This window comes from Dermacentor albipictus, chromosome 3 (assembly GCF_038994185.2).
Source record: "Dermacentor albipictus isolate Rhodes 1998 colony chromosome 3, USDA_Dalb.pri_finalv2, whole genome shotgun sequence".
In the NCBI taxonomy this organism is placed as follows: Eukaryota; Metazoa; Arthropoda; class Arachnida; order Ixodida; family Ixodidae; genus Dermacentor; species Dermacentor albipictus.
Genome location: NC_091823.1, coordinates 27,270,123 through 27,297,992, shown reverse-complemented (window position 1 = coordinate 27,297,992; position 27,870 = coordinate 27,270,123). Strand labels below are relative to the sequence as shown.

At 41.8% G+C, this 27,870-nt stretch overlaps 3 protein-coding genes across 4 annotated transcripts in view; 1 reads left to right on the top strand and 2 right to left on the bottom strand.

The window, feature by feature from the left end:
- Mys45A (SDA1 domain containing protein Mys45A) overlaps positions 1–7,821 on the bottom strand; it is a 28,884-nt gene extending 21,063 nt beyond the window's left edge. For both annotated transcript variants that reach the window (XM_070535296.1, XM_070535297.1), the window contains exons 1-8: positions 7,638–7,821; positions 7,328–7,531; positions 5,646–5,828; positions 4,836–4,901; positions 3,311–3,403; positions 3,177–3,254; positions 2,990–3,091; positions 78–144 (exon numbers count right to left, since the gene is read on the bottom strand). In XM_070535296.1, the coding sequence (XP_070391397.1) occupies positions 78–144; positions 2,990–3,091; positions 3,177–3,254; positions 3,311–3,403; positions 4,836–4,901; positions 5,646–5,828; positions 7,328–7,531; positions 7,638–7,727 (883 nt within the window). In that variant the 5' untranslated portion in view covers positions 7,728–7,821. The remainder of the gene's footprint in view (positions 1–77; positions 145–2,989; positions 3,092–3,176; positions 3,255–3,310; positions 3,404–4,835; positions 4,902–5,645; positions 5,829–7,327; positions 7,532–7,637) is intronic.
- A 183-nt stretch (positions 7,822–8,004) lies between these two features.
- LOC139057333 (uncharacterized) lies at positions 8,005–16,308 on the top strand. Its single transcript, XM_070535295.1, has 5 exons — positions 8,005–8,218; positions 8,379–8,523; positions 10,292–12,914; positions 14,919–15,113; positions 16,201–16,308. The coding sequence occupies exons 2-5, from the start codon at positions 8,387–8,389 to the stop codon at positions 16,279–16,281; spliced, it is 3,036 nt and encodes a 1,011-aa protein (XP_070391396.1). The 5' UTR covers positions 8,005–8,218; positions 8,379–8,386; the 3' UTR covers positions 16,282–16,308.
- On the bottom strand, positions 16,167–27,767 carry LOC139057332 (uncharacterized). Its single transcript, XM_070535294.1, has 5 exons — positions 27,542–27,767; positions 24,245–24,441; positions 22,910–22,984; positions 17,613–22,770; positions 16,167–16,537 (listed from the first exon to the last, which is right to left on the bottom strand). Exons 2-5 carry the CDS (start codon positions 24,430–24,432, stop codon positions 16,412–16,414), a joined length of 5,547 nt encoding a protein of 1,848 aa, XP_070391395.1. The 5' UTR covers positions 24,433–24,441; positions 27,542–27,767; the 3' UTR covers positions 16,167–16,411.
- Positions 27,768–27,870: the final 103 nt, after the last annotated feature.

Below are 27,870 nucleotides of genomic sequence, written 5' to 3'. Positions count from 1 at the left end.
GCACTACTTACAGGATTACTACTACAGGAGACATCTATGCAAACAACACTGTGATGAAAATATTGCCCACTGCTTACATTGTGGGTCGTGTATGAGGTGAAGTGCAGAAAAGTTGAAAACCTGTGCCTTGTCCTTCTTTTGTTTCTAGGATGAAAAAATTAGAAAAGCATGAAGAAAATAGAGACAAAAAAAGGCACAGTAATTAACATGTTCTCATGAACATTTCCTAGCATATTAAGGCTCTTAGGAGAACACTGAACATTTAATGAAACATTGTAGGAATATTGGGGGAAGGTCGCTCAGCCTACACAAGAAGTCAGGTCAGCAGCGATGCGCATACCAAAATTCTACTTTGATTCTTCCACACACAGGAGAGGTAGCATCTGCTAACCTTGGATCCACTGTCTAAAACTTTGTAAAAGACCTGCTGTGATGGAATTGCTAAATATACTGTGTAAGATCTTAAGTAAAACACATCTGGCTGAGATAAATGTTTGCCAAGAGTGCTCCCTCAGTTGCACTCTTCATCATGAGTCATTCAGTGCTTGTGGTGCTCATGGCACTCAAATAAGACAATGCCAAAACCAGCACAACCTTTTATATATCTATAAAACTACTGTTAAAGTCACAGGGATGTCTGTACCTAAAATATGTTAGAGAAGATTATTTTATACACTAACTGTGGTTAGTATCCCAATCCTTCTAATGCTCTTCACTCTTCTTGAGATTGAATGTTCTGCCAGTGAACAAATGAATCCACTAATTGCTGCTGCAGAGGTTCTCTTCCTGTAGCCAGTGACGAATAAAGAATGCAGAAGCTGCACCGATAAAGCATGGTGCACACCTCCACAAGGCAAGAGATGGTTTCATAGAAACATTACTCTTACAAACTTAAGCTATATACAGGGTGTCCCAGCTAACTTTAGCCAGAGTTTAATAGAATGTTTTTTTATAGGTGCCACCATATTGCGTGCGCAGTGGCACCATCCAGCCCAGCAATCGCATCCACCACAATGAGATCGGCTTGCCAGCATTCTTTGGCAAAGCTCTGCCGTCGACTCCATGCTTTATGGACTTGCTGCTGCTGCCCGGCCATGCGTATACCATTACTTGTTTTCTTTTGAACTCTGTTTAGTTGTAAAGAGTGTTTTGTGTAGTGTTAATTTCCATATTTACTGTTAACTGTTCATTGTATTTCCTTTGTCTTCATCATTGATTTAGATTAAGCGCATGTGTGTTAGTGTTCTTGTGTTTTTTTGTGAGTGTTTAATTTAAATTCTGTGTCGTTGTCAGTCTATAAATATTTTTTTTCTCTGTTTCTCCTGATCCTGACTCCTTTGCTGTGTTCGCTTGAGTACAGAATGACCAACTGGCTTGTGTACCCCGTCAACGACTTCACACCGACGGCGAACGGGTGACCAGCCGTAACACTCTCGGATATTGCGGTTTTACAGGGCAAAAAAGGCAATGCCGAAGCACACAGCTTATATATGTATCATGCTGGTTCACCAACTGCACTGATTGATGCATTGAGCAGTGCCATCGGCCTCATACAGGAGGCTTGCGTAGACATATCATAGTGATTTCAAGTCTACTAGACTTTAAATGCGCGAGAATGATGCCGGTGTATCACAAATATTTGATAGCGCCTGGCACTTAGATGTTTTGGGGTTGCCTTAGGTTGGCCGTACACGAGCATGCGCTCTTATGTTTTAGTTCCTACGCCACGCAATCAGATATTGAGCAGATTTTCCATTTCCTGGCAATACAAAGATGCTGGTTCTTTTTGTTGAATGAAAACCGATACATCCAAAATAGTTCACATGTATACACACCACAGCTGATGATGCACGTCACATGTTCCCACATTCAAGAGATATATTTCTGCATATTGCACTTACCAATGCACCGAAAGGCTATAGACTGGTTTCTCGATTACCTTGTATGAACGGACATTTCGTAAATTTCAGAAAGTACGAGCTAAAACATCTCCAAATTGATCCGCAGCATGCAACAGCAATAGTACTTTAAAGCAGCGCCGCCGCCGAATCACACAAGCCAGAGAAGAGGAAAGGCTCGCTGCACACCCTTTCCTCCTCGCCTGATGAAAAGGTCTATAAGACAATGCAACCAAATGCATGTTGATGACTACTCTATGGAGTAAGTCACCCTACTTTTCATATTCTGCTTACCTGCATAATTATTCAATTTTAATTAACCAACTTTTGAAGCAATGAAGTTAGGCAAAAAATTCCAATTAGAAAGTTGTAGAACAGTTTGTGAAACGTCCGATTAAACAGTTTTTAACTTTCTATCTATTAGTTATTAGTGTTTTTCCACTTACTGCAGATGCTCGTCAAACACAAAAAATACCACGTGACATGTCAGCTTGCGCGCTGTGATTGCACTGCTCCAAAACATTCCACATGCAAACAAACATAGCATCTAGCAAGGTGTGTTGCCGCTTAAAAGGCAACAGGGCAGTGACGCAGGCATTGGCCATGCGATTTACGCCAGTGATGTGATTCCCTCGCGGCAGTTCAGGACAGTGATAAGCAGATGCAACAGCAGCTCATCCAGCTAAGTGCTATGTTCGTTTGTGTGCAGAACGTTTAAGAGCGTTGCAATCACGGCGCACAAGCGAGCATATCATAAGGTACCTCTTTGCATTTTGCGGGCATCTTGAGAGCAACCGATAAGAGCACGGGGTCAGGAATCCCATGAAGCTGCTATTTTCAGTGGCTTTTAATTCCTTTCCTTGCATCGTTTTTACTGTTCCTATTCCCCATTATATGCCTTCGTGCCATCCTTTAATAAATACATTTTGTCATCATCACTGTTGCATTTTACTTTTTTTTTTGTATGTGTAAACACTATCATTATATATGAATATTGGATCACTGTATTTTAACATATCAATGTGTGAAAAAGAATGCTCAATAAACTGAAACAAACTGAAACCATGGTTGAATTACATGTGCCCTTTCACCTTCCGGGCTTGCTTGCTCTTGTCAAGTATACGCTTCCTCTTCCGCGACTTCTTGTTCACTCGATGAGCCATGATGATTTCCTGTATGCTTGGTCCTTCAGGCTGCAAACGATGCAAATAAAAGGGCATTTACGAGCTGCACCCTTTCTAAAGCATGGCTTAGCAAAGAGGACACTAAACACCCTACCTCAGACTCACTGCTTGAATCTTCCTTTTTTTCCTCTTCATCGCTACCGAGGAAAAAGGTGAGAGCAGTTGCCAGCACCTACGAAAAACTTAAGTCAATATAAAACTGGCACAAGCTTATGCTTCTTCACTCACCTTCGTTGCCTTGTGGAAGCAAGCTGTGGCTATTGCATTGACTGTTTTGGCATCATTCCATACATTCTTTTTGTATAGAGTCACCATGACATCCTGTGAACAGATTGAACAGAAAAGAGGAAAAACAAGAGAACCCCATGTTGACACACCTTAATGAATTTCTAAAGATGTTACGACATACTTAAGCTCAGGGCACCTGATTACAGTTGTCTAGACCAAACAGAACTAAAAAAAAAAATGTCTATGCGTTAGTAAAAGCCTACTGCTCTACATCAAGAAACAGTGCCAGCTCCCTCACTAACAGTTTCATAATGAGCTCATGTAGTTAGCTTTAAAATGTACAGGGGGTTCAGCAAATATAGACACAAGCACAAGTAAAAGGAATGGACAGGACAATGCTGGACTTGCAAATTAAGTTTATTGTGAATACATTCCATAAATCTCCGCCACGTATGCGTAGAAAACCAAGAACAATAACAAAATTTATAAAAAATTATAAAGAAAGAAGCCTAGCCACACACTCTCCAGACAAGGGCAACAACACTTGGACTAATGCGAAAAATTTTTAAATTGAAGTTCTTTATCAGTGAGATGGACTGAATGCTCACTCACACATATATGTGCATCCAACTTTTTGGTGAGGAAGCTTCGCTTATTTCTCTTTCCAGTTCACTGGAAGGATTACTGGAGTTAGTTTAAGCTAAGGAGCCTTCCGAACAAACAGATAACTGGTAGCCTGTTACAGCTGATGAATGGGCACTGAGGGAAGTAAAGCGCTGCTGAAAGCCAGAAGATTAGATGAAGCAAGGAGATAAGGAAATATGTTGGCAAAGGATGGGTCCAATTGACACGTGAGAAGGGTAGCTAGAGACCTCTGGGAGACGTGTTGCACTAGACTTCAAATAAGTTTACGCTGCTGCTGCAGATGTTACTTGCTTGCAACCAACATCTCGAACACCTATACTTGAGCAACTTGTTTTTTACCTCGCCACCATTGCGAGCATATCAGCAGCTCTGAGCTGTCACAAGACACCGAGTGTGCATGATGGAAGCACTTCTGCAAGAGGCCTCTTATCAAGTGTGGGCGAGATTTACAACAAGAGCTGAAATGGTGCGCCCAACATTCAAGCAAATCTTTGCTACTGCGGCAAGGGAGAGAGAAATCAAATTTTGCTGGATTGCTGACCACAATAATAGAAATGCAGAAGAAAGTGACGCACACAACATAGCAAGTGTACCTGATATTTTGAAAGCCTTGATGTGAAAGGAAGAAAAAAAAAAATTGGGGAACCAGAGATCCTACCCTCTGAGCCACAGTAAACTAAGGGAGACATCTTTGTTAAACGACTGTGGTGTGCCAAAACTGTGTCGTTTGGGGCAACATGAGCAGGGGTGTGAGCAATCCCTGGCTATATTAAATACAGCTGTGCTGCTTTTATCACTCTACAAAAAGTGCCAAGAAGTACTGAGAGTCAGTCAGTGGTGGTTTGCCTCTAACCTATTTCACAAAATCATTGCTACTTACAAGAGATGTCTTAGCAGCAACTAGGTTGCTGTCCTTCAACATGGTAAACATGAAGTTCTGCAGTGTCTGAAAGCAAAGGAGAAAGAAACAGCTTGTTTGCATACATGCCACAGGCTTGAAAGGAGTTTCCAAGAAAGAAAAACAAACTATCCCACTAATCTCATTGTGAGCTTGCCTGTCTACTCTGTGAAAGACTTGCATCCGTTGTTAAAGTCATCTTTCATGGCACATGTGCAGCTGATAGGCAGTGTCATAGCCAATTCTAATGCTGAAATATGACATATATGACATATTTATTTATCTATTTATTTATTGATTGATTGTACCTTCAAGGCCCGAATGCGTTACAGAAGGGAGTGGAACGAAATACAGAGCATGTGCAGATAACAGGGTATAATAATTATTAAAAAATTAGAAAGTGCAGATTAACAAAAGTATTCTTCAATAGTAATTCTAAAAGCAGATGTATCGGTTATGTTAACAATTGAGGCTGGCAGATGATTTCATTCATTGGTAGTTTTAGGAATAAATGAATAAAAAAAATAGGTTCGTGTGACAGTGTGGAACGCTCAATTTATGGCGATGTTTAAAAGTTCTCTCCATATTTATGATCTAGTAAGGAACTAACTGAAAAAACGATTTCCGATTACTTCTACACACTGCACTTACTACATTCGACATGAGACCAAGTGCATCAAACAGTTGGGGGAAAAAATATATAAACACCTGCTGGTTGAATATACTGGCGAAGACCCTTTCTCACACACAGGGTGCTTTTGATAACTATTTCAAACATATGAAAAGAAATACCGAGTTTAGCTTGGCATCCTTTCGTTTGGCATTGGTATTTTTGATATCCTGGATAATGTGGTTCTTGAGGAAGATCCTCAAAGACTTGTCCTGGCACCTCAGCAGGCTAAAGAAGAGTTCCAGCAGATCTGTTGGTTGCAGCAAACCCTTGTTGCGAAGCAGGATTAGGGCTTTGCAGAATGTCTGCACAAAAGCAATTGTGGTAATAGTAAGGGTAATGCAGCACAAGTTAGCTGGAGCATATTGCTCATAAATGTCACAATTTTACCCAGTAGTCTCTGTCTTTAAAATGAAGAGCACTAAAGTTATGAGCATTTGTCCACATATGGACAGAGAGATGGCAAAAGGCAATGATGAAAAGGCACAAGCAACACCAGATGGGCAATGCTGAGATAAATATTGTGGGAAGATTTTTGGGTTACAAGTGTCTTGCCCTACAGCAAACAAAAATAAAAACAACGAAGCAAGCACAGCACACTAGAATACTGTTCAAGCTGAGCATTCCTTGTGCATAAGAGCCAAGGATAAGAAACAAAATAACTTTCTCAGCTGAATTTAGCTGAAGCAGTGAGAAACAAGCCAGTCCACAACACCTGCTTCTAGATAAATAAATGAAACTTTCATAATGCACCATAGGCTCTGGCAGCATCAAATTCCAAGTAACAAGGAGCCAGTTAAGCACCATAGACTCTACTATGTTGCCTCACAAGCACCATTGACTCCATGTTGCATTTCTATTCGCTACTGTAGTCAGAGGTGTTTGTTTTAAATATATTATACCCAGTTTCCAAAATGCTCTCACCAACAACAATCTGTCACCAGTAAGCCAACAAGAAAGAAAAGCGAGACACACCGCCTGCTACACTGATAGTGCACATCTCTGACTTGGTGACGTATTCTGGCCTGAACCATGAACTAGTGCAGTCATGTGCGTCATTTTATCCGAGTCCATAGCAAGTGGCAGCACAGGTTCAGACAGGCTACTGCTGCTTGTTCTTGGTGCATTTTATATGTTCTTCTGTCTCAACTATACCTTACTTCACATTGAATTTGCAGTTGCATCTGGCCAATGGCAACAAATTACGAGACAGCATAAGGCGCACTCCATTGAGCCGGGCTTATGCGAGACTTGAGTCGAGTATTGCTCGAACATATTTTACTTCCCAGTGTCCGGCTCGTCCAAAGGGCTCCAGAACAGCCTCCAAACATGTTAATGTTAACGCCGGCATTGTCTTTCACTTTATCGCCTTCCACCTTTAATTTGCGACTGAGTTTTTAAAAACACATCTTACGAATTTTAATGTAGTTCTCCTCATTGCTTTAGAAAACGCATATTTATAAATAACACGAGGTCCTGATACAGTCTTTCACTATGGGTCCTCCTTCTGTATATTATTCTTTTTTATAACCTGTAATCTATAATGAATAAATCAATTTCATACACTTAGGATCATACACTTCCTGTACTTGTTCCAAATGCTGAAAGTTCTTATACTTTATGCCAGCAGCGTTCCAAAGCCTGATGCAACTTAAATATGTCACCAGACTGAGCAGAGTCGAAAGTATTTAGCAAATGCCTTGCACGAAAACTAAAGCTTCAGAAACAAAACGACGGAATTTTGATTATTGGTCTTGTAAATAATGTCAGAGCAAATTATGTGAAAGTGTTGAAGCTTACGTACCATCCGCATTTCCGGATCGAGCTGGGTATTGTAATTTTTGAGAAGATCGATCATCTCCTGTGGGAACTGTTTCATCTCTTCTTCATAACAGTGACTGACTTGTGCCAAAAACATCACCAGATCGTCCAACTCCTTATTGTGCTCCACTGGACGGAGTCGGAAGGCTTGAAGCAACGATTCATAGTAGTGGCGTTGCAAATTGAACTAGAACAGAAAGTGGCAATACACAATTAAGTAACAAGAAAACAACTGCCACGGCATGACAAGGGGGCACCGACCATCTGACCGATACGAACGTAAGCAAACCTACCTCATCTTTGTAGGATAAGGGGTCACGTTTTATCAAATTTTGCAACTGCGGCAGATTGTTGGGGAGCTTATTTCCCGCTCGTTGCTTCATGGCTTTCGCAGAATTTAGTTTCAGTCGTTTCAACTACACCAAACACGTGTCGTACGCAGCGGCTGTCAACAAAATCGTGAACCGTTCTTGGCTTTCGTTGGCCTGACTAGACTAGTTTAGTCCCAAAATGTTCAACAATTTGTTAACAGTATCAAAGCTTACCAACATTTAACTCACTTACTTCAAATGCATTAATGAATGTTTTATTTTATGGGGGTTATTTATACAGTGTTAACTTTTGCATGAAATTTGTTAATATCAACACTTCAGCGCTGTCGCCATGGGCATCGTGTTGTCACTTTTTGTTGTTTTTGTCGTTGTTTTGATAGAAGTTTTTCTTGTTTGTACGCTACTTTATGAGTAACCGACTGGTAGAAGCGATCAGGTTTTACGAACCAGTGCCAACTGAAAGCGGCGAAATGCTTCGTGAGCGATGGAGAAGTGGGGTGACTTCGTGATCAGGTTTCGCTGACCAAGTGGTTCCTTTACCGGTAAATATGTTTGTGATCATCTGCGAGCTGTGCATACTCTAGCGCTGCGCCCCTGTCGTTAACTCGTTCCTCACTGTTTAAGTAGTAGTACGTGACTCGAGCACGCAGCGTTTGAACTTTAGTGAGTGATAAAGCACAAACCTACCGACTTTTTTTGCAGCCGTCACGATGGCAACGGCTTTCAATGAGGCCAACGTTGCGAACGAGACACCGCTTATGTTCTCGCGAAGCAGCTCCCTCGGTTCACTCAGCAGTCTGGATCGGCAAGCCGCACTCAATGCCCACAACCTCGCTGTCAATCACAGGTATGCCTCCGTTCACTTCCATTTTGTCCTGCTAGCACTGGTTTGTTTGTTTAGAACTTGATTGTTATTGGACGTGTTTTTCGTTATATTATTTGAAGTTGCTTTCTACTCTTCATCTGTCCGAATTGGAAGTCATGATTATATTCTTGATTCTTTGTCAAAGATTGCTTGATTGCAGCATATTATCGCCTGACACCTTGGAGCAGACCACTGCATATTGTTTGGTGCTACTGAAGATTTACAGTGAGGAAAATGAGAACCTTGTTCTCGTTTTGCTCATCGTCTTGAATTTCCATCTCCCGTATTCCCCGTGTTTCTTCTGAAGATTTACAACTGCGTTTGTGTTTTTCGCTACTTCAACCTCGTCAGATGCGGTGTACGTTGGCTCTTTGATATTCCTAAACTTCCAGCAGAAAACTTCCGTGTTTTGTGAAGCCAATACTGCGTTAGAAACTTCTCCTGCTAAAGAGTGATGGCGAATGTCTGCCACCAACGTCCTTTCATAAATGACAGTGTGATTCTGTGAATGCTAGATAATTCAATGTTAACCTTCTATGCATTTTATTATTCAGACCATTGGTGACCTTATTTTGCTTTTAATTCCATGACACATCATCAAACTTCCCAAAACGATTTAAAGCATTTTCAACCAATATACTTCATACTTTACGTGTGCAAGCCGAATTTCACCTCTTTGCTAAACAATATATATATATTTGTTTGTCATTGCCACAAAGAATACAGTCATAAACAAGGAAAATGCTTTATATTATGGTGCTTTAAACTCTACTATTCTGCAAAGCAAAGTTCAGCACCAAAGAAAGCTTTTCACCCATTCTTCCACTGCTGAGGCAGGTCACGAACTGCGTGAAATTTCATGAAGTATGGAACACTGCATGGAACTGTGCCACAGGGCTCACACCAGGTCCTGGTTTTCTTTCAGGACCTGCTGCGAAAAGGTGCCCAAAAAGTGCGATTTCTCAAACGCATTATTTGAGCGCTGACAAAATGCTGCCATCTATGTAGCAGAACACAAAGATAGATTTAAAGCTACTTTTGCACACTGACACTGTGCAGCCATCTGTGTGGTTGAAGAAAAACTAAGTGGACGCGCTTCATTCATCCAAATTGCTTTGAAAATGAGAATATTGCCATGGACGAGGGACGTCGGCATAGCTCATCGCAAGCAAAGTTTCAATATCATGTTGACGAATTAGGCGTGTCCGTAGCACCTGAGGGGTTAATGACATGCATACTGAATAAGTTTTACAATTATGTTCATTGAAGTGGTGCAAAATTTATATGTGGTAATTTGATTGAAGTGTATGTGTGAAACAAAACTGTTATAGCTATCTGAAGCAACTTCTTAGTGGTAGCGTAAGGGACCTACTAGTTGCTTACATAGTATTCATCTTCATACAAATCTTGCAAAGAACAGAAAAACCCTTGCTATTATTAGATGTAAACACTTTTGCTTAGGGCAGTAAGTGTATCTTGTTTCACGCCACCTCATAATTTATAGCTGTATATATGTGCGGTCTGACTTTAAGGTATTTGTAAGCCTGTATTGTGGTAGCCCTTTGTTGTTGTTTCAGTCTCTAGGTCTCCGACGGAGCACACTTTCAGTAAGCCTCAAATTCAGAGTGACCATTTGACATTTTGGTTGTTGACGCTCATTAGTAAGCTCACTTGATAGACTTTGAATTATGCCTATAATATTGTATATTAAACTTTAGCCTGCTTTTCTTTCTTCTCTTTTTTTTTGCAGCCAGCATACAAGTGGGGCTGTCTCTCCCAGTGATCTGCCAGACTCTCCAAGCCAAACAATGCCACCAAGCCCACGCCATAGATCTCCTGAACCTGCTTTCCGACTTCCCCCCTGCAGAAAGCCCATTCCACAGCCAATTGGCGGTGTGTTCCAAGACTGCCCACGAAGTTTTGCAGAAGAAGGAACTCCTTGTCGCATGTCACAGGCTACCAGCCTCAGTTCTCTCACTCAATATGACGACACTAGCAACATTGAAAAACTGCTAAGGCATAATGATGAGCATGGGGCCTTTCAGGAGAGCAGTTTTGAAGAAGAGCGTGACGGACAGGCACGTTTTGTAGATGGCACATATTATGGGCGGAAGCACATGCAAGGCCAGTCGCATCTGCCACCTCACAGCATCACCGGCATTGATGAAGGTGCAGTTGAAGTGTTTGCAGACACAACACGGCGATATGCCCAAGAAGGCACACCACGAGGCTACTCAAGGCCTGAGAGCCCCTATTCATTAGCTAATGAGAACACCTGTCCACAAAGCGGCATTGTCCCTGACTGGGATGATGACTATCAAATGAGGCCCCACCAAAAAAAGCAGCCTGTGCCCTTTGATAATAGTCGCAGTCATAGATGGAGTGGTGAACGAGTTCAGAAATCTCATGCCACACACAAGCATGTCTCATTTAATGATAACTGCGTCATGCGCACATCTCATGAAGATGCTGCTGTGCCTTACTTTGCTGAGGATTGTGTTCGTGTGTACTGCACGGAAGGTACACCATCTGTTCTTTCCCATGCACCTTCCCTGAATGACCTGGGCAGTGCCAAAGCCTGGCCTAATCCACAGGGTTCAGGTGAACATATGCTTGAAGCTTCACCTGATGGTTGTCAAAGACCTTCATCCCAAAGTAGCCAGGCCAATCCCAAGTCACCACAGTGCCATAAACGTGCATCAATCAGTGATGACTGTCATCTTCACTCTCCACACGAAACAGCATCACCATCTTTTGAAGAAGACTGTTTGCGCGTGTACTGCACAGAGGACACGCCATCATTACTCTCCCATTCTGCATCATTCACTGATCTCAGCATAAGTCATGATGATGGGAAGAATTGGGAGTTGACTGAGCATTCTCCGAAACCGTCTTTCGCTAAATCAGAAGCCCTTATTGATGTTTCTGATGAGGAGGAAGGCAGTGCCGATCTCATAGTGCAGTGCATCCAACTGGGTTGGCAGGTATCACAGTCGTCAAACTGTAATCCAAAGACCAGGAGCTGGAGTGGAGCATCAGAAACACCGGGGAAAACATCTGTCACACTTCAGAGCAGCTCATCCTCACCTTTGCCATCTAGTCACACAACCTGTCAAAGTCAACAGCATACCAGTGAGGATAATACATTGCCAAACAAAATGCCATCACACAAATTCAGTGTGGTAAGCACCAGGCAGAGCTCAAGTGTCAGCAGTCTTGTTGAAAGAACATCTCCAGAGCTCACCTGGAAGAGCAATAGCTTTGGGAATGTAACTGAACTAAACAATTGCCTGAGAGGCTGTTCAGTGGCTGGGCAGAGCTTTTCAGATATCAGCCAGCCCTCATGCACACAAAACTTTAGTTCAACCTTTTGCACAAACAAGAGCAGTAGCATGCGTGGCAGCATGGATCAAATGGAAACAGCATGTCAAGATAGTAGTGATGAAGAGGATGATGTCCGCTTGTTGCAGGAAGTTGTGATGCTGGGCAGGGCACTGGCTGGAAACCCAGAATTGTCTGCAAGCGTGACATCTCCAAGCACATCCAAGGTACACTCCACTCCAGCACCAAAGGTGCCTTCTCAGCCGGAATTGTATTTGCAGTCCCTGCCTTCAAGCACATCTTCTGTTTCAGTGGCAAGCCCTTTGAGACCACACCAGTATTCTCAAAGCAGCAGGCATGATGCTGTTTCAAGTTCCACGAGCATCACAGAAAACCCAGCAGAACTGCCACTGTTGTCCTCTAGTCATATTTGCTCCAAACCTGAAAGCAGTACTTTTCAGAGTAAAAATGAGCATCTGTCTGAAAGCAGTGATGAGGAGCAGGACAGCAAAATATTGCTTGAAGTGATCAGTCTTGGTCGTGCCGCTGTGGGCAAACAGCAACACTCTGGAGGCAACAGCACGGACCCTGACACTAAAAGTCTCTGGGACAATGTCTCTGAACATCAAAACAAAAGTTCTCCAGTGCTTGTAGGAGGCACTGCATGTGTGACAGTACAGCCTGCTGCCAATGACATCCCACCTCCTGGTCAATACCTAACATCTCCTTGTGCAATGCCAGATGTTAGTGACTGTTTAATCCACGACGACGATGATAATGATGATGATGATGATGGAAAGTTGCTAAAAGAAGTAATCATGCTTGGCCTTTCAAGTGTGCAAAGCATAGCTTTAAATTTGCCACAGCCACATCTTGGCAAGCAGCCGATGACAGTGCCTGAGAAGGAGATTCCAGCCATTGCAACATCATGTGTTGGCAATGATGCACAAATTAATGCTGTTGAAGACAGTCGTCCTGAACCTGCGAAAGGACCTGTTTGTGATAGTGTGCATAAAGATACTTGCAACAGGGAGGGAGAACAGAAAGACAAGGTGACTAGATTTTTTTTCTTTGCTGTGAGCAGTACTTGTAACGGAGCAAAGAATTGTGTTCCAGAGTTTTCAGCCTCCGTCTGTGGCAGCCAGCACACATTTGTCATCTTGGTATCCCTATCAATTATGAATTGCAATAGGAGCTCAAGTAGCATTCCTTGCCTAACTGCCTACATAGACATTAAGCCTGTAGATGTGGTATGAGTGAGAAGATCACTGGGTGGTTGCTATGAGGATAACAAAAGAAGTGCTGGATTTTTTGTTGGACCTGCATGACTTACACGCACATAACAACATCAGAGAGAGGGTTGGTAGCAGTGCACTTTTTTTTCATGTTCTCAGAGAATAGTAAAAAGGAGCCCTTCTTTTTTAAAATTGTTATGGTGTTTTTGTACCTCCGGAATCCTATTCACTAACAGCTGTAGTTAGCATTATTCCATTTTGCTATGGTGCAAGAATCGTTATTTGGTCATAGTTTCCCATGGCTACTGCTGTTCAGGAATACCATTGTGCACATCAGTGTAGGTTTTTAACGCTGTCTTGTGTGGCATTTGCCTTGCTTGATGGTAAGCTTTGGCCTGCAAGTGACTTGTAGTTGCATCTTTATGTGCCCATATACACCCTGGCAATCATATTTGAAGATTGCAGTTTAAAAATTTTGCTCTGCAATGTCCAGAGTTCTCTCAAATGTTAGCAAGATGTTTCCTTTAACCATTTCAGCTTGACTTATGAGATGATTACTTTGCATGTTTCATGCTGGCACCCTTTAATTATATGTTGCTGTAATTACTTGATGGATTAATCCTGAACTATTGTTTTTGTGCTGTAGAGGCTGTTTCGTCTTTCAGAATTGTGAGATCAGAGAAAGCCTGGGACTTTGAGAAGTTCTCAAATTGCATTGTTTTTAGATTGCCATGCACAATCAATAGTGTAAATGTACCAGAAATGTTAGCTAGATGTAATCGCTTTACACTGCACTTCGCAAACTTCACTATCACAAACCCAAAGTAACATTGTGATATGCTAGTATTATCTGTGTTGTCAAATAACAAGAAAGCGTCATAATATGACCCTTTCAATTTCATCCATTTCCCTGATGGCACAAGACCAAATAGTAGCTGTGTCAAATAAATATATCTTGAAGAGTGGAGCAGGGCTACTGCTAAGGCTGTTGTAACTATGTTTATGTTTAGGAGGGAGCTTCTAGCTAAATATACGAGAATGAAAAAAAAAATCATTTTGATTGGCATCTACTGAACTGATTTTGATGTGCTTTGTTCTGTTTAAAAGCAAACATTTGAGTTAAGCCTTTGAATGATTTCTCCAGAGCTGCCAAAAATTGCAAAAAAGAAACGATAAATAGCATCAAGTTCATAACTCTGCAAGGAAAACTGACACAACAATACTGCGAACTGCATTGATTGGAATGTGCAAAGCAAGAAATAATATATTACGAAAACAAAATATTACCTACACACTTCTATGAAATACTAATAGTGTAAATGAAAATTCAGCTTCCATGTGTCAGTAGAATGTATCTTTCTCATTTAAGTGAAACAAATTTCATTCAAATCGGCTCAGTGTCTGTCTAAAGGAAAGCATTTCTGGCAAAATTTGAGTTGGCTTCGACATAAAGCTTCCTCTTTACATTACCCTCAGCAGTTGGTCCAGTGCACTTTATGTATTGACAGTCGTTGTCAACAAACACGAGGATGACTACAGATTAAGAGAGTTGCTGTCGTATGCCACAAGTTCCAACACCCCGCAGAATTAAAAGAATTTTTGCAATCATCATCCAGAGGTCGAGAGTTTCAGGCACACCACAGAAATCGTACAACACAGCTAAACGACATATATGGTGAAGACGTGGAGTAGCCCATATATTTTTGACAAAGGCTGTACATACATGTACAGGTCTCTGTGTCAGCCATTGTTCCCCACCTGAACTTTCCATTCATAACCAGAGAACTTAACCTGTTGTGATATCCATGGCATCCTCTGCAGCCTACAGTTCCTCCTGAGCCTCCAGCTGACTCCTCTGACCGTGTTGTCCAAATTCGTCTAAAGTTGCCAAACAGTCGAACGCTGACTCGACGCTTCCTAGCATCAGCAGAGCTTGGTGTACTGCTAGTCTATCTGGATTCTCTGGGCTACCCACTCACCAGGTTCAAGATACTCAAGAACTGGCGTAGGCAAGAAGTAAGTACTTAATTTCTGTAGGGAATTTGTTGTTTCATTAAAATCTGTGCAACTTGAAAAGAAGTTCTGACATCACTGTCATGTCTCCCTACATGGGGGTTCCAGGAATCTGTGGGCCAGGCACCCGAGTAGATGTGTACATCCTCCTTTCTGCACCCTTATGTTCCAGTGCTCCTCAATTTCTATAGTGTGGCAGATGTGTTCCTTTCGTCACAACATATGACACACCTGTAGGTGCGCAATATGGGTGCACAATTTAGATTGTCTTCATTTCCTTTGCTATTAAGCTATCTTATTTTGTCGTAACGTGAGCATTAGTAACCTTCGGCTAATCATTTAACAAAGAATGTCACAATTTTTAATTTATTTGGACACCCAGAATGTGTGTATACCAGAACTGACAACTGTGAGATGTGTAACTTTGTTCAAGTTACCTTTTGTTATCACAACACAGTATGTTTATTTGATTGAGGTCCAAAATGAACCTGTGTTGCTATGACTTCATCTGAGTTGTCAGCTATATTTATGTAGCTTCCATAGCAGGTTGTCGCTTCTCCGAGATCCCTCCCCGTGAAATGCATAATGCATAAGCATTTCAGCATAAAGGCTTGTATAGTTTGTGGAAAATGTGGTTCAACTTGGCTGCTTTAAAAGGGCTGTATGAAATGTTGCTTCCATTTGATGCCTATTATCATATAGACTTGTGTCAGGGCTGCTTTTTTTTTTTTTCTCAATTTTGGCAAGTTGCAGCTCTTACACGGGACTGAACCTTTTGGTCAAAATGATGCCGGTGCAGTCTTCCTTGTGCACACCCCAGATTCCCAGATGTACTATTGCATCAGAGGTCAATGCGCAACCCTCGCCATCTGGTTGGGGCAGGCGGAAGTATACAGCGCGCAAAAATTCACCGATGCCCGCACGGGACATCAGCGCACCGAACAGGATTGCTTCTTCATTGGAAATTTTTTTCCAAATTTTGAGCTGCCAAGTTGGGATGTGGCCCTTCCATGAGTCTATACGATACTTCAGTGAGAAAAATGTGCTTACATAGGCTGAAACTTTAACAGAACTTTATTTCACTTTGCAGCTTGCAACCGTAAACCCAAAACAGACTCTGGAACAACTCAAGCTTTACCCCAAGAAGACTCTAACAATAAAGGAGCGGTAGTCCCACCGGCTTTTATACATGTGCTAACTTCCCTGGCTTCTTGTTCTTCATTCTCAAGAACACTAAGAAATTTTGTGTCAGCATTGGCACAACAAAGGCAAATCCTTGGAGCAACCAGCTGTTAATACTATTAAACTTCGTAGTCGTCAGCATCGTGGCTTAAGTCTTCATCATTGTCAGACTCGAAGAACTCAGCTTCTCGACGAGACAGGAGTGGGGGAGGGTCAGTGCAGACCGATGAGTGGTCACAGCCATCCTGAAATAAGCAATTGATCATGCAATTCACTGTAGCTGCCATTTCTTTACTATCTCCTTGCTGCTTCACACTAAAACCATTTCCTTTTGAACTGTCTCGTTGGGCCACTCTTAGTTAGAACAAGTCTCACAGACATTGTTGACAGTGGTGTGTTGAATTGATGTGAAGAGTGAATAGCATGTATGGCTATTAAGAAAGCCTGTAGTGGTATTTAGGCAGTTAACAGTGGCTATTACCATTACCGTTCAGCAGTTGTAACTGCTTTGTTTTTAATATAACAACATATAAAAGTACCACTACTGTCTGTGCCTTATAAGTCCCATTTCACAGAACTGCCCTGAATTTGTAGGAACTGAATAAAGTTCCCTGAATTGTTCACCATGATAGAGTTCGTCACTTATAAGGGCTGCTTTGCTGATGCTGCTTTGCGCATAGTATGGTCCACTCCTAGTAGAACATGTAACTGTTAATAAACCCAATATAACAAAAAAAAAATTATTTGACCTCATTGGAAAAATGTCTGCTGTGTGATGTATTAGGTTGTAATTTTTGCATAAATAATTGTCTGCAGGCATCTCGACTATTGATGACAAATACTGATTGGCTGTTGCCCTTAAGAGTAGACTATGCTGTGCTAGCTTTGTGCCAAGCTTTTACCACAAACTGCTTATGTCACTGATGTTGTTTAGTGACTCTGAAGCATAGTCACATGGTGAAAAACGACTCCATGCCTCACTGTTTCAGTTGGAATATATACAAGAAATGCTTCATTATCTTTTTCATAACCTGTTGATTGAACTGCTGCATAATGCCTGCTGGTACTTACTTTATGTATGCCATCTAAAAGGGCATGCCGATGTAAATAATGAGAAAAGCCATGCTTGCTCCCACAAATATTGCTACCAAAATGTTGGCATGCAAACTCACGTGCATAGAGTGATGATCGTGCCAGTAAGAAAGACGAATGAGGTCGTGCAAGCTTTTGTTCAATTTGCGACCAAAGATTGAGCTGGCAAACAGGCATGCTTGCACAGCCTGGTGAGCATGCCAGTGCAATAGACTAGAAAGACCTTACGTGCTCTCGTTTGTAGGAGGGAATGGGAAAAGTGTGCTGTCGTTTCCCATACATCTTGTGAGTTTCCTGTGTAGCTGCATCGACTATTGTCACTCTTTTGGCAGTCCTTAACTGCGTGGCATTGCTGGGCTGTCTCCCAGAATCCTCCTGCTGAAAACGCAGCCGTTTAAAATCTGGTCTGTTCATGCCACTTTTGTGAGAGGCGTTCTCAGACAATGGTTTGCCTTTTCTCTTGTTTGTTTCTGGCTCCACCTTGTCTGTGAGCCAGGGGAAAAGTTCTTCTTCAGACTCTGAATCATTTCTGTCCTGAGAGCTCTTCAGAAAGTTAAGTGGAGTTGGAGTGACCTTCATTTGGAAAAAGCTGTGAGATCTATCAGATGCAGCTGCTTCATCGTCATCGTCAATACTGAACAAAATGGAGGAGTCATCTTCGTCATCGCTGGCTTCAAGGTCTGTTCCTACGTTCGGATCATTTAATATTTTTCCTGTGTTCCTTACTTCCTTTGTCATATCGTGTGTCCTTATCTGTTCTCCATTTTCAGTTATCTCCCGATTTGATCTTTTTGCTACTTCTTTTTCACATTTTAGAGCTGATTCAGCATTTGGTTCTCTCCCAATGGCATCTCCTGTTGTATTTGTTGTAATGACAGCTGCTCTGGCTTCATTTCGTGAGTAAAGACTGCAGGCTTGCATCCTATTTAATGTTCGTGTCAAGCAAGGTAGATCATCATCCTCATCTACTTCCATTTCATTTGTACTGTCCTCTTGCATATCTGTGGTCGGGGACAGATTCTGAGCTGCCTTAAGTCTTTCTAAATTTTGGGTAGGGTACTGTGTCAAGCCGCGAAGATCTTCCGAGCTTCTCATCTGAGACATTTCAATGTCCCCATTTGTGTCACTTTGCTGCTGCTTATCACTTGTGACATCTCCTTTCATTGACGGTGAAAGATGTGCTAGGTGCACACTGTTGCCTTTGTCTTGGCTGAATAATTTTACTGCAGGTTGTTGACATTTATCCCACACATCATCGTCACGAGCGCATGTAGATATTACAGGCTGTTTGGTGCTAGGATGGTCAGAGGAAGTGTTGGAGCTCCAAGTGAGTTCCTGCTGTTTCATGCTTCTTGGGCCACTCTGTTGTCCTTCTTCATTTTCTGTCTCATTTTCTGTCCATGCCTTACTCGTTTCTTGAATTTGTTGGTTATGTTCCTTGTACATACCTTGTGCCCAGCTCTGAAGCCTTTTCTCATTGGCCTTTTCTGCCTCTTGTTTTGTGTACTTGGCTCTGGAACCTAAGGGAGTTTCTGGGTCACTCTGTTTGTCATCCACAAGAGCAGCTCCAGTTTCGCCGTTTCCAAGAGCTAGCATCCTCAGATTCTTTTGTCTGAGACTTCTGCGCTTGAGCGGTGTTTGTGGGCATCGGAGTTCAACTGATTTTACAGACTTTGGAGTTTTGAAGCTATATTTAGCCAGCACATTATCGCTTGACTCCGTACATGTTACAGCTTCTCTGGCAGGACTACTAGGATGCTTGCTATTTTCTTCATTAGGAATGGCCTCAGCATCATCACAGCACATCATAGCTGCTTCCTCTTGCATGGCCTTTGCAGATGAGACTTTTGTCTTGGACATTAGACACCTTGTCACTGTCCTATCACATAGTTTCGTTTGGCATTGTCTTTCCAAGGAAGTGGCTGTAGCATTTTTTGTAGTTACCTTGCTACCTTTAGCAAAATTCTTGCTCATCACCATCTTGGCGTTGGTATCACTGCTTGTCTTGTCCTCTTGTAACTCTTTACAAGTGTTGCTGAACTTTTCAAGCGCTACTGGATTGGCCACTGCACCCTTTCTGGTATGTTGTTTAGGGTATACAATAGCCCTATGGCCTGCCATGCCCCTATGCTTTGCAGCTTTTGTTTCCATGTAAACATTGTCACCGACCGGTACCAGCTTCGTATTGTGGCCTACTTTTTCCTTTACTGCTATTTCATTGTTCTCTTGCTGCTGTTCACATGCTGTGGAATCAGCCATGATGTCCATCCTTGCATTGCTCGTTCTTTCCATGCATATTTTGCTTGTTATAACTTGTCCTGATTCCTTCTTGCTGTCAATTGGCATGCCACATGTCTTTTCATGTATTTCCTTTTGTTCTTTTTGCATGTCGTGTCTTGTCATGGCAGCATTTTGTATATTATCTCTTTGAATAATCCTTTTGGTTGCCACTTTTGTTAATCTTGTATTGCTATCTTTCTTGTTAAAGTCTGCAGACTCCTTTGGTGGCTTTTTGTGTACGTTGTGGCCTTTGTGAGCTTCAGGGACTGTTGTGGCATTCTCCTGAACATCATTCCCACTTTTGTCATACCCTTTCTTTGATGTTGACATTGTGGTATGTTGTAACACCGAAGCATTTCTTTGCCCATTTTTCAGATTTTGACTCCTGTTGTCAACATCTGTTGGGCATTTGTCAGTGAGTGGCTTTTTGCTTATCTTGTGTCCTTCTTGAGGTCTGGAGACAACTGCAGCATTTCTTTGAACATCATTCCCACTTTTGTCATCACTTTTATTTAACGCTGATGTTGTGGTATGTTGCAAAACTGAAGCATGTCTCTGCCTGTTGTCTGGTACTTCACTCTTGTTGCCAGCATCTGCAGGGAATTTGTCAGTGAGTGGCTTTTTGCACATCTTGTGTCCTTCGTGGTCACTGGAGACCACTGTGACATTCTTCTGTGAATCAGTCTCATCATTCTGACTGTCGTCACTTTTGTTTGCTGTTGATGCTGCAGTATGTCGCAGAACCGAAGCAGGTTGTTGCCTATTGTCTAGTTTGCCACTCTTGTTGCCAACATCTGCAGGGCGTTCGTCAGTGAGCGGTTTTTTGCATTTCTTGTGCCCTTCATAAAGTCTGGAGGTCACTGCAGCATCATTCCCACTTTCATCTTTACTTTTGTGTGGCACTGACATTGTGGTAGGTTGCAAAACTGAAGCAGGCCTAATGTCTAATTTGTCACTCGTGGTGCCAGCACCTGCAGGGCATTTGTCAGTGAGTGGCCTTTTGCACATCTTGTGTCCTTCGTGATCACTGGAGACCACTGTGACATTCTTCTGAGAATCAGTCCCATCACTCTGACTGTCGTCACTTTTGTTTGCTGTTGATGCTGCAGTATGTCGCAGAACCGAAGCAGGTTGCTGCCTATTGTCTAGCTTGCCATTTTTGTTGCCAACATCTGCAGGGCATTTGTCAGTGAGCAGCTTTTTGCATTTCTTGTGCCCTTCATAAAGTCTGGAGGTCGCTGCAGCATCATTCCCACTTTCATCTTTACTTTTGTGTGACACTGACATTGTGGTAGGTTGAAAAACTGAAGCAGGCCTAATGTCTAGTTTGTCACTCTTGATGCCAACACCTGTAGGGCATTTGTCAGTGAGTGGCCTTTTGCACATCTTGTGTCCTTTGTGATCACTGGAGACCACTGCATGATTCCTCTGAACATCATTCCCACTTTCGTCGTCACTTTTGTTTGCGGTTGACATTGCAGTATGTTGCAAAACTGAAGCATGTACTTGCTTACTCTCCGATTTTTTTCCCTTATTTTTAACATCTGCTGGATGTTTTTTCTTGTTTTTAGCTATCCGAGTTAGATAGCTGAGTGACAACTTTGTCTTCTTAACACCTCTGCCTCCAGTACGTCTGCCTTGTTTATGCCCTGTAGGTGCATCATTGGAGAACGACTTGGGCTCCTCTTGCTTCTTGGTCTTAGTGATGTTGTGATGTGACTTTCCAGGTTGTATATTTTCTGTCGATTTGAGTGTTGGTGATTTTGAATCAGTTTTGCATCTGTCATAACTTATGCTTACACACTCATTCTGTGGTTTTTCATTGATGACCTCTGCTGATGATTTTCTTGTTTTCTGTAACCTGCTAAATCCAGTTGCCTCATAGTTGTCGTGTTCTTGCGTAGTTGTTACTGGCGTTTTTGGTGTGGCAGCATCATGTGGTTGTGTTATGAGTACTGGAATGCCACTTTCTTTGAGCTGTTTGATCACATCCTGTTTTGGTTTGCTTTTGACATCTTGTAGCTGCTTCCCTTCAAACTTCTCACATTCTTGTAACTTGAACCATTGAGTGCAGGACTGTTCAGTGGTGACACCTTCATTAATGTGACTTGTCAAGTATCTGCAGCTTTCTTCCGAGTGGCTGGTTATGGGTTTATTTTGCACAGCATTTTCTGGCAAAGTTGTCTCAAGTTGTCTCAGTTTGTTTGATTGCGTCGGAGTTCCTTCCTTACTGCCATCACTGTCCTCAAATGCAGCACCAACGCTCCCTTCCTCATGACTCGCACTTCTGGAGATTGTCACCGTTGTCTGTGTAGCAAAGTGGTCAGGAACATCATTGTCATCTCCTTTGTCTTTGTGCAAGTGCAGTTGGGCAGCCCCTTTTTCCTCATATGCCACCAAGTCTGCATCAAGTTTTTTCTCCTTGATGATTGTGTCGAGTTGCAGTTGCTCAGCATTACCCGTTTGTCGCCTTGAACATTCCAGGCCACTAACAATTGTCTTTACACCAACTGTGACATCATGTGTTGTTGATTGGCCTGAGTGCACCAGTGTTGCTATGCCAGCCATATCTGACCCATTGAACTTAGTGGCAGCTGCAGTCTTCTGTGCATCCTTACAGGTCAAGCTGTTCTGTTTGTCCGCGGTTGTGTTGGCTGTGTAGAATGAAGGTTCATGTGTTGTTGTAAGATGCTTAGTTGTGGACAGGGCCCTCTGGTTGCCTACCTCCTCATGGTAGCCTGTGGTATCATCAGATGTGCAGTGTTCTGGTGCACCACTTCTGTTCATTTCGGTTGTTTCGTGACTTGTTAACGAAGATTCCTCTTCCAGCTTTTCTGCATGTTCTTGTTCCTCGCCATTGTTCTCAGATGATGTTGGTCTTTTGTTTTCTTCTGCAAGAGCTTGAGCATGTCTAGTGACTTGTATATCCAGAGGCATGTAACGATTCTCTGCCACCCTTCTGTTATTCCTCTTGGACCTGAAGCCAGGAAGTGGGGTGCGATAGAGGTCACCTTGATCATCTTCATCACTCTCTGTCAAACATTCTGCTTTCTGTGAACCTCTTCGCCGTGGCTTGTAACTTGATCGGGCTTTCTTTTGCAGCTTTCTGTTTGAAGAAATGAAAGGCAGTGTGCTTCTAAGCCTTCTTTGCTATTATTATTATTATTATTATTATTATTATTATTATTATTATTATTATTATTATTATTATTATTATTATTTGAATGTACTGGTATTGTATTTACCTTTGTCTGGTCTTTACTGGTTTTTTCTTTGAACAGAGGAGCTTTGCTGCTCTGACGTCACTCTCGTGCCTGCTCCTGGAATGTGAATTTCTATATATAAATGCAATATCTAATCAGAAAAAACTGCACAGCAGGTTAATCCCCGAGACAGAATGCAAAGCAATGCACACACTTAAATTTAGGCTTTGCAAAAGCTTTAGACTATCTTCACAACTTCATGCTCTTACTTTGTGCACCTTAAATGGGTACTGCAACATTTCTTGTGTGTGGTAAGAAAATTATTGTGATGTGTAGACAATACTGCCATGAACACAGAAGACAAATATTATTCTGCTGCATGCAGCAGAGAGCCAGCAATCTTGCATAAAAGATCACTTGTTCTCTCCTGCAGCATTTGAGGCAACTTCTACTTTGCTGTTGTCTACGACATTATAAACTGCACAACAGCTAATAGATGCCAGACTTTGGGCGATTGATTGTTCATGACCATGAGCTACTTCTTAATTCATGCACGCATGCACACTCCTGAATAATTTTTAGCAAACAGGAACGCGGCAGTTGCTAATGTGTGTTGCCCATTTGTCGCCACTCCTTTGTTGCTTTCGGGCACCTTTGTCAGACGCCACTCTTGAAGGGTTACACCACAAGTGCAGCATGGAAAGAAAAAGAAAGGAGCCACAGGCAGGGTACTGCTATCGGTGTCGCCGCAGCTGAGAGGAAACAATGTGTTGTCTCCGACGTTTTATTAAGTCCCCTTCAAAAACTTCTTTGGGGTATATAGTAATTGATAGGCATTCGCCTATTCCAATGTGCCCTCAGGTTTGAAAAAGAGGTGTTGCAGGGCCCCTTTAAAAGTGCCTTTGTAAGGAACATGTACTGTACTTGTAGATTTAATCTGAGATTGCTATGAAAAAAGATTAAACAACATTAAAAATGTCAGTCCCTATTGTCAGTGCTCCAGACACTTTGCACAGCATGTAATCCCATAGCAACATTCTCACTTTGCCTGTTCTTAAAGCCTGGTGAATTTTGTGGTGATTTTATGCGTACAAAAATGTTGGGACAGTTCAAGGTTGTAAGAGGTTAGGTTGAAGTTGAGAAGAAGCATGAATAGCCACAATCAAACTGCCATGTCTGTATTCCATTTTCACAGATGTCAATTTACCACTTTCATTGTCAACATTCAATGTATGACATGCAGTGGCAGTTAAGTAGAAGTGCAATTAGCTATGCTGTTTAAGCTTTGCATGTTTTGTTATGAGAACTAGAGAGTAATTAGGTACATTTAAAAACAAGGGGGGGGGGGGGCATAGGACAACTCAATGAATTGCATACCTTAAAGCAGGATTTCTCGCCAGAAGCTTCCTCCAAAAGCTTTGCATTCTGCATTTAATGAGCTCCAGTGGGAGAAAGTTGTATTTTGTTAGCATCATTTTTATGTTGGAGTTGTAAAACTGTTGATAGGCCGTTGCCTTGTTTCCCAGGTAAAGGAGGTCACCGTACTCTCTTTCATACACATCCATGATGAGCACCTGCGATAAGTTGGAGCCACAAAAATAGACCTAGTGTAAATTTCTTCTGCTTTTCTTTCTAAGCTGCTGGGTCACAAATGTGCTTTGGAGTTTGCAAGGAAGAGCAAGCAATGAAACGTGCCACAACATCTATATAGTGATATTTAGGACATACTCTACTTCTTGTATTGGTCTGAATTGTGATTATCATTTGAAAATGGAAAACAATAATTATATTGGCAGAGAGCAGAAATAATGATGAATCAATTTTAGAATGAACAAACACCCCTGCGAAAAATAATTAACTTTCAAAGTCAGAAAGAAGGAGTGTCAATTCTGCAACAGGACAGTTGTTTCAAATCTTTCCACATATCTCTTTTTTTCTTTTTCTCTTGCAAGAAATTACTACAGAAATACTGATCCTGTATATATTGTGTAATAAAATATATGGAGCCCTAATGTAAGAATGAGGCTGGCAGAAACAATTTATGCTAACATCAATGAAGCACAGAAGATGGAAACATATACAAGATGTCCCAAATATCATGGACTTAAGATTTTAAATGGGCAAATTCCACATAGCTGTAAATTCACGTAGGCAATTGGCGAATTCCACGTAGGACCAAGGTAATGTTTGCTGCCGCTGGAGGATGATCAGATTATTTTTTGCATTCCACCTAATTACATAATCAGTCTTAATTAAATATTAAACTTCTCAAATACTATAATTAGATGAAAATTGTTGAGCAACGTGAAGAACTCCCGATACAGCTCTGTGTTGCTCAACGCATGCTACATAAGAGTGTTTTCCGAGTGTGAAAGAAGCCCATGAATACACGCAAAGATCCTCGAGCAGCCAGTTGCGCAGAAATTTTGCATGTATTCGCTGGCTTCTTTCACACTCAGAAAAACACTTATGTTGCTCTACAATTTTCTCATTGACACTTTTCATCTAATTATAATATTTGAGAAGTTTATTCATCAATTAGGACTATAATTATCTTATTAGGCAGAACGCAAAAAATAATTTGAGTATATTGAAGCGATGATGGCAAACAATATTACCTTGGTTATTTGCAGCCATGTAGCATTTGAATATTTTGAAATCTTGGTGCATTATAGTTGGAACACCATTTATATACTCATGCATTAATAGCACTGAATATTTTGTACAGTACTTCTTTGGTAGTCCATAGGCATGTGGATAGCTGAGGATGAGTCCATATTCCAGCTATACATGGCAGTACAAAGGATATGGACGCATCTCGAAACTTATGTGGACAGATCTATGGTATCATCAAGGAAAGGGCCCTCACCAAAACAAAGAAAACACAGTAAAACAAACACAAAAATACATTGAGCTCAGTTTCATTTTTCAAAGGCGCTCAGTTGGTTCTAGTTGGATGTCATTGGAGCTTGGTATACCAAATGGTCCCAATTGTAAGTCGCTGGATGAGTAATCTCGTGAAAGAACAAAATAGTTTATAATAATAATATCATAAATTTAATGTGTTTTCAAACAAAATACATAAGATACCTTTGTATTTGTAGTGTGATCAATTTACAGAGGCATTTAGCTTTCTGTGAAGTTAAAAATCTCCCTTGAAGCTTTACTAATTTCTCATTAACCACTGGCACCACTTGGCCTACCATATTTTGCTCACATATTGTAGCACCTGACATGTACCTGGTGCATACTGAAGTGGTTAATGGTGTTTTTTTAATTTTTTGTTTAAATATCATTGAAGGGAAATGCCATGGTGTGTTAATGCATGAGTAAATTTCTCGAAAGGAGTTCCAAGTATATCAAACTTAGGCAAGATATCATGTTGGTCCCACTAAGTACAATTAATTAGACCAGTTGGGTCCTGTAGTGCTAAAAAAACTGAATTGACCTGTTGAATTTTTCCAATGGGTGTCCCAAAACACAATGTGAAATATCCACTTTGTTTCAACTAGTTTGATGGTGGGGATAGTTGCAGTTTACTCGCTTTTGATACTTAAAGCGCAGCAATTAAAGTAACTAATGACCATATATGTGTGTCAGAATTCAGTGTCGGCATTAAAACCAGAATCTACTGTGCAATTCAGATGGTGTAGGAAATTAAAACCTTGCAGAAATATAGAAGTTCTACACGGCCACTTCTGCATGGCTAAGAACAACACTGAATATGTGTTGTGTTCCTCTATTTTTTTTTTTGTGCGATAGAAACTATATGGACACTCCAGGCGCATTTCTGCCGTCGCCGTCGCCGTGAGGTCCCGTATGAGTGAAAGCGTGAGGGTGAGCCGGCGAACGCGGTTCAATCTGGCGTGCGCGAGCGAGGAACGCGGCCCGGATGCATGCCCTCACCTGTGGCGCGCGAGGAAGCGTGCTTTCGACGTTTCGTTCTCGCTGAAGCGAGAGATTCGTTAAGGTCAATTCGCTTGCTGCTGCCGCGATTCCTCACTCCAGAATTTTCACAGCGAGTAATTAATTTCCGCGCTCATCGAGCGAGATGTGTTCATATTTACATGTGTGCACGTGACACCGTGCTGGTTAGTCAAAACACGTTGGCGGGCTAGTTGGTTTGAGTAAAGAATGTGTAAGCGCGACTGAATAAGGACGTAGAAAGAAGCAGACACACAGATACAGCGCTGCAGCTCTGTGTGTCTGTTTCTTTCTACGTCCTCGTTGAGTCACGCTTACACATTCTATCATTGTTAATTTAGTTAGTAAGCGAATGTTTACAAGTTTATACGGGCGATAAGACTGCTATCCTTACTTCGTACAGCTATTAATCAATGCTATCGCAGTCGGTGCTTCCATCGCCTTTCGGGCGGAACTGCGATTTTTTTCATGTGTGAATATACTAAGAAGAAAAGACTGCATGGTCGTCTACTCATAAATATACCAGACAGACGGCATCTTTGACAACAAAGCTTGCGCACTCCCATTACCGTATCTTCTATGTGTGCTATTGGCGTACTAATCAAATTACATGCCTAACAAATATACATGCACTCACGAATATGGCCCTTCGCGCAATTGGCTAACAACTAACGCGTTTCTCTAAATACTGAGCACGATATGTCATGAAGCAACGAAATTCTAAACAGGTTGAAGAGAAATAGCACTTACCGTACGCTGCCCGGTGCTCACAGATAGAACGCGATTAAACCGTCGCTCTGTGCGCTTAGCTGAAGTGACGCATCTCACCCGACGTTTTTACGATGCTCCGTCGTGAGTTATTACAGTTATTACGTGTTCTTGTTATACATGTCGTCAAATTTGTAGCGAATAAGCGGTTTTGTTACGTTGTGCGACAGCGCTCTTTTTGACGGTGTTCCTAACCGCTAGCAGACGATACTAAACGCTGCGCCTAAAAGGCTAAACCAACAATTTAATTTAACTGCATTTGTATAGGTCAAATTTTAATTTTTAAATGTTTTCTGGAGTATATACGGGAT

Excerpts from the sequence above, each read along its gene's own strand:
- LOC139057333 (XM_070535295.1), top strand. The coding sequence starts at position 8,387 with ATGGCAACGGCTTTCAATGAGGCCAACGTTGCGAACGAGACACCGCTT. Across the intron at positions 8,524-10,291 it reads AACCTCGCTGTCAATCACAG|CCAGCATACAAGTGGGGCTG; the intron begins GTATGCCTCCGT and ends TTTTTTTTGCAG. Across the intron at positions 15,114-16,200 it reads AGAACTGGCGTAGGCAAGAA|CTTGCAACCGTAAACCCAAA; the intron begins GTAAGTACTTAA and ends TTCACTTTGCAG.
- LOC139057332 (XM_070535294.1), bottom strand. The coding sequence starts at position 24,432 with ATGGATGTGTATGAAAGAGAGTACGGTGACCTCCTTTACCTGGGAAAC. Across the intron at positions 22,985-24,244 it reads GCGAGAAATCCTGCTTTAAG|GAGCAGGCACGAGAGTGACG; the intron begins GTATGCAATTCA and ends TTCACATTCCAG. Across the intron at positions 22,771-22,909 it reads CCAGTAAAGACCAGACAAAG|AAAGCTGCAAAAGAAAGCCC; the intron begins GTAAATACAATA and ends TTCTTCAAACAG.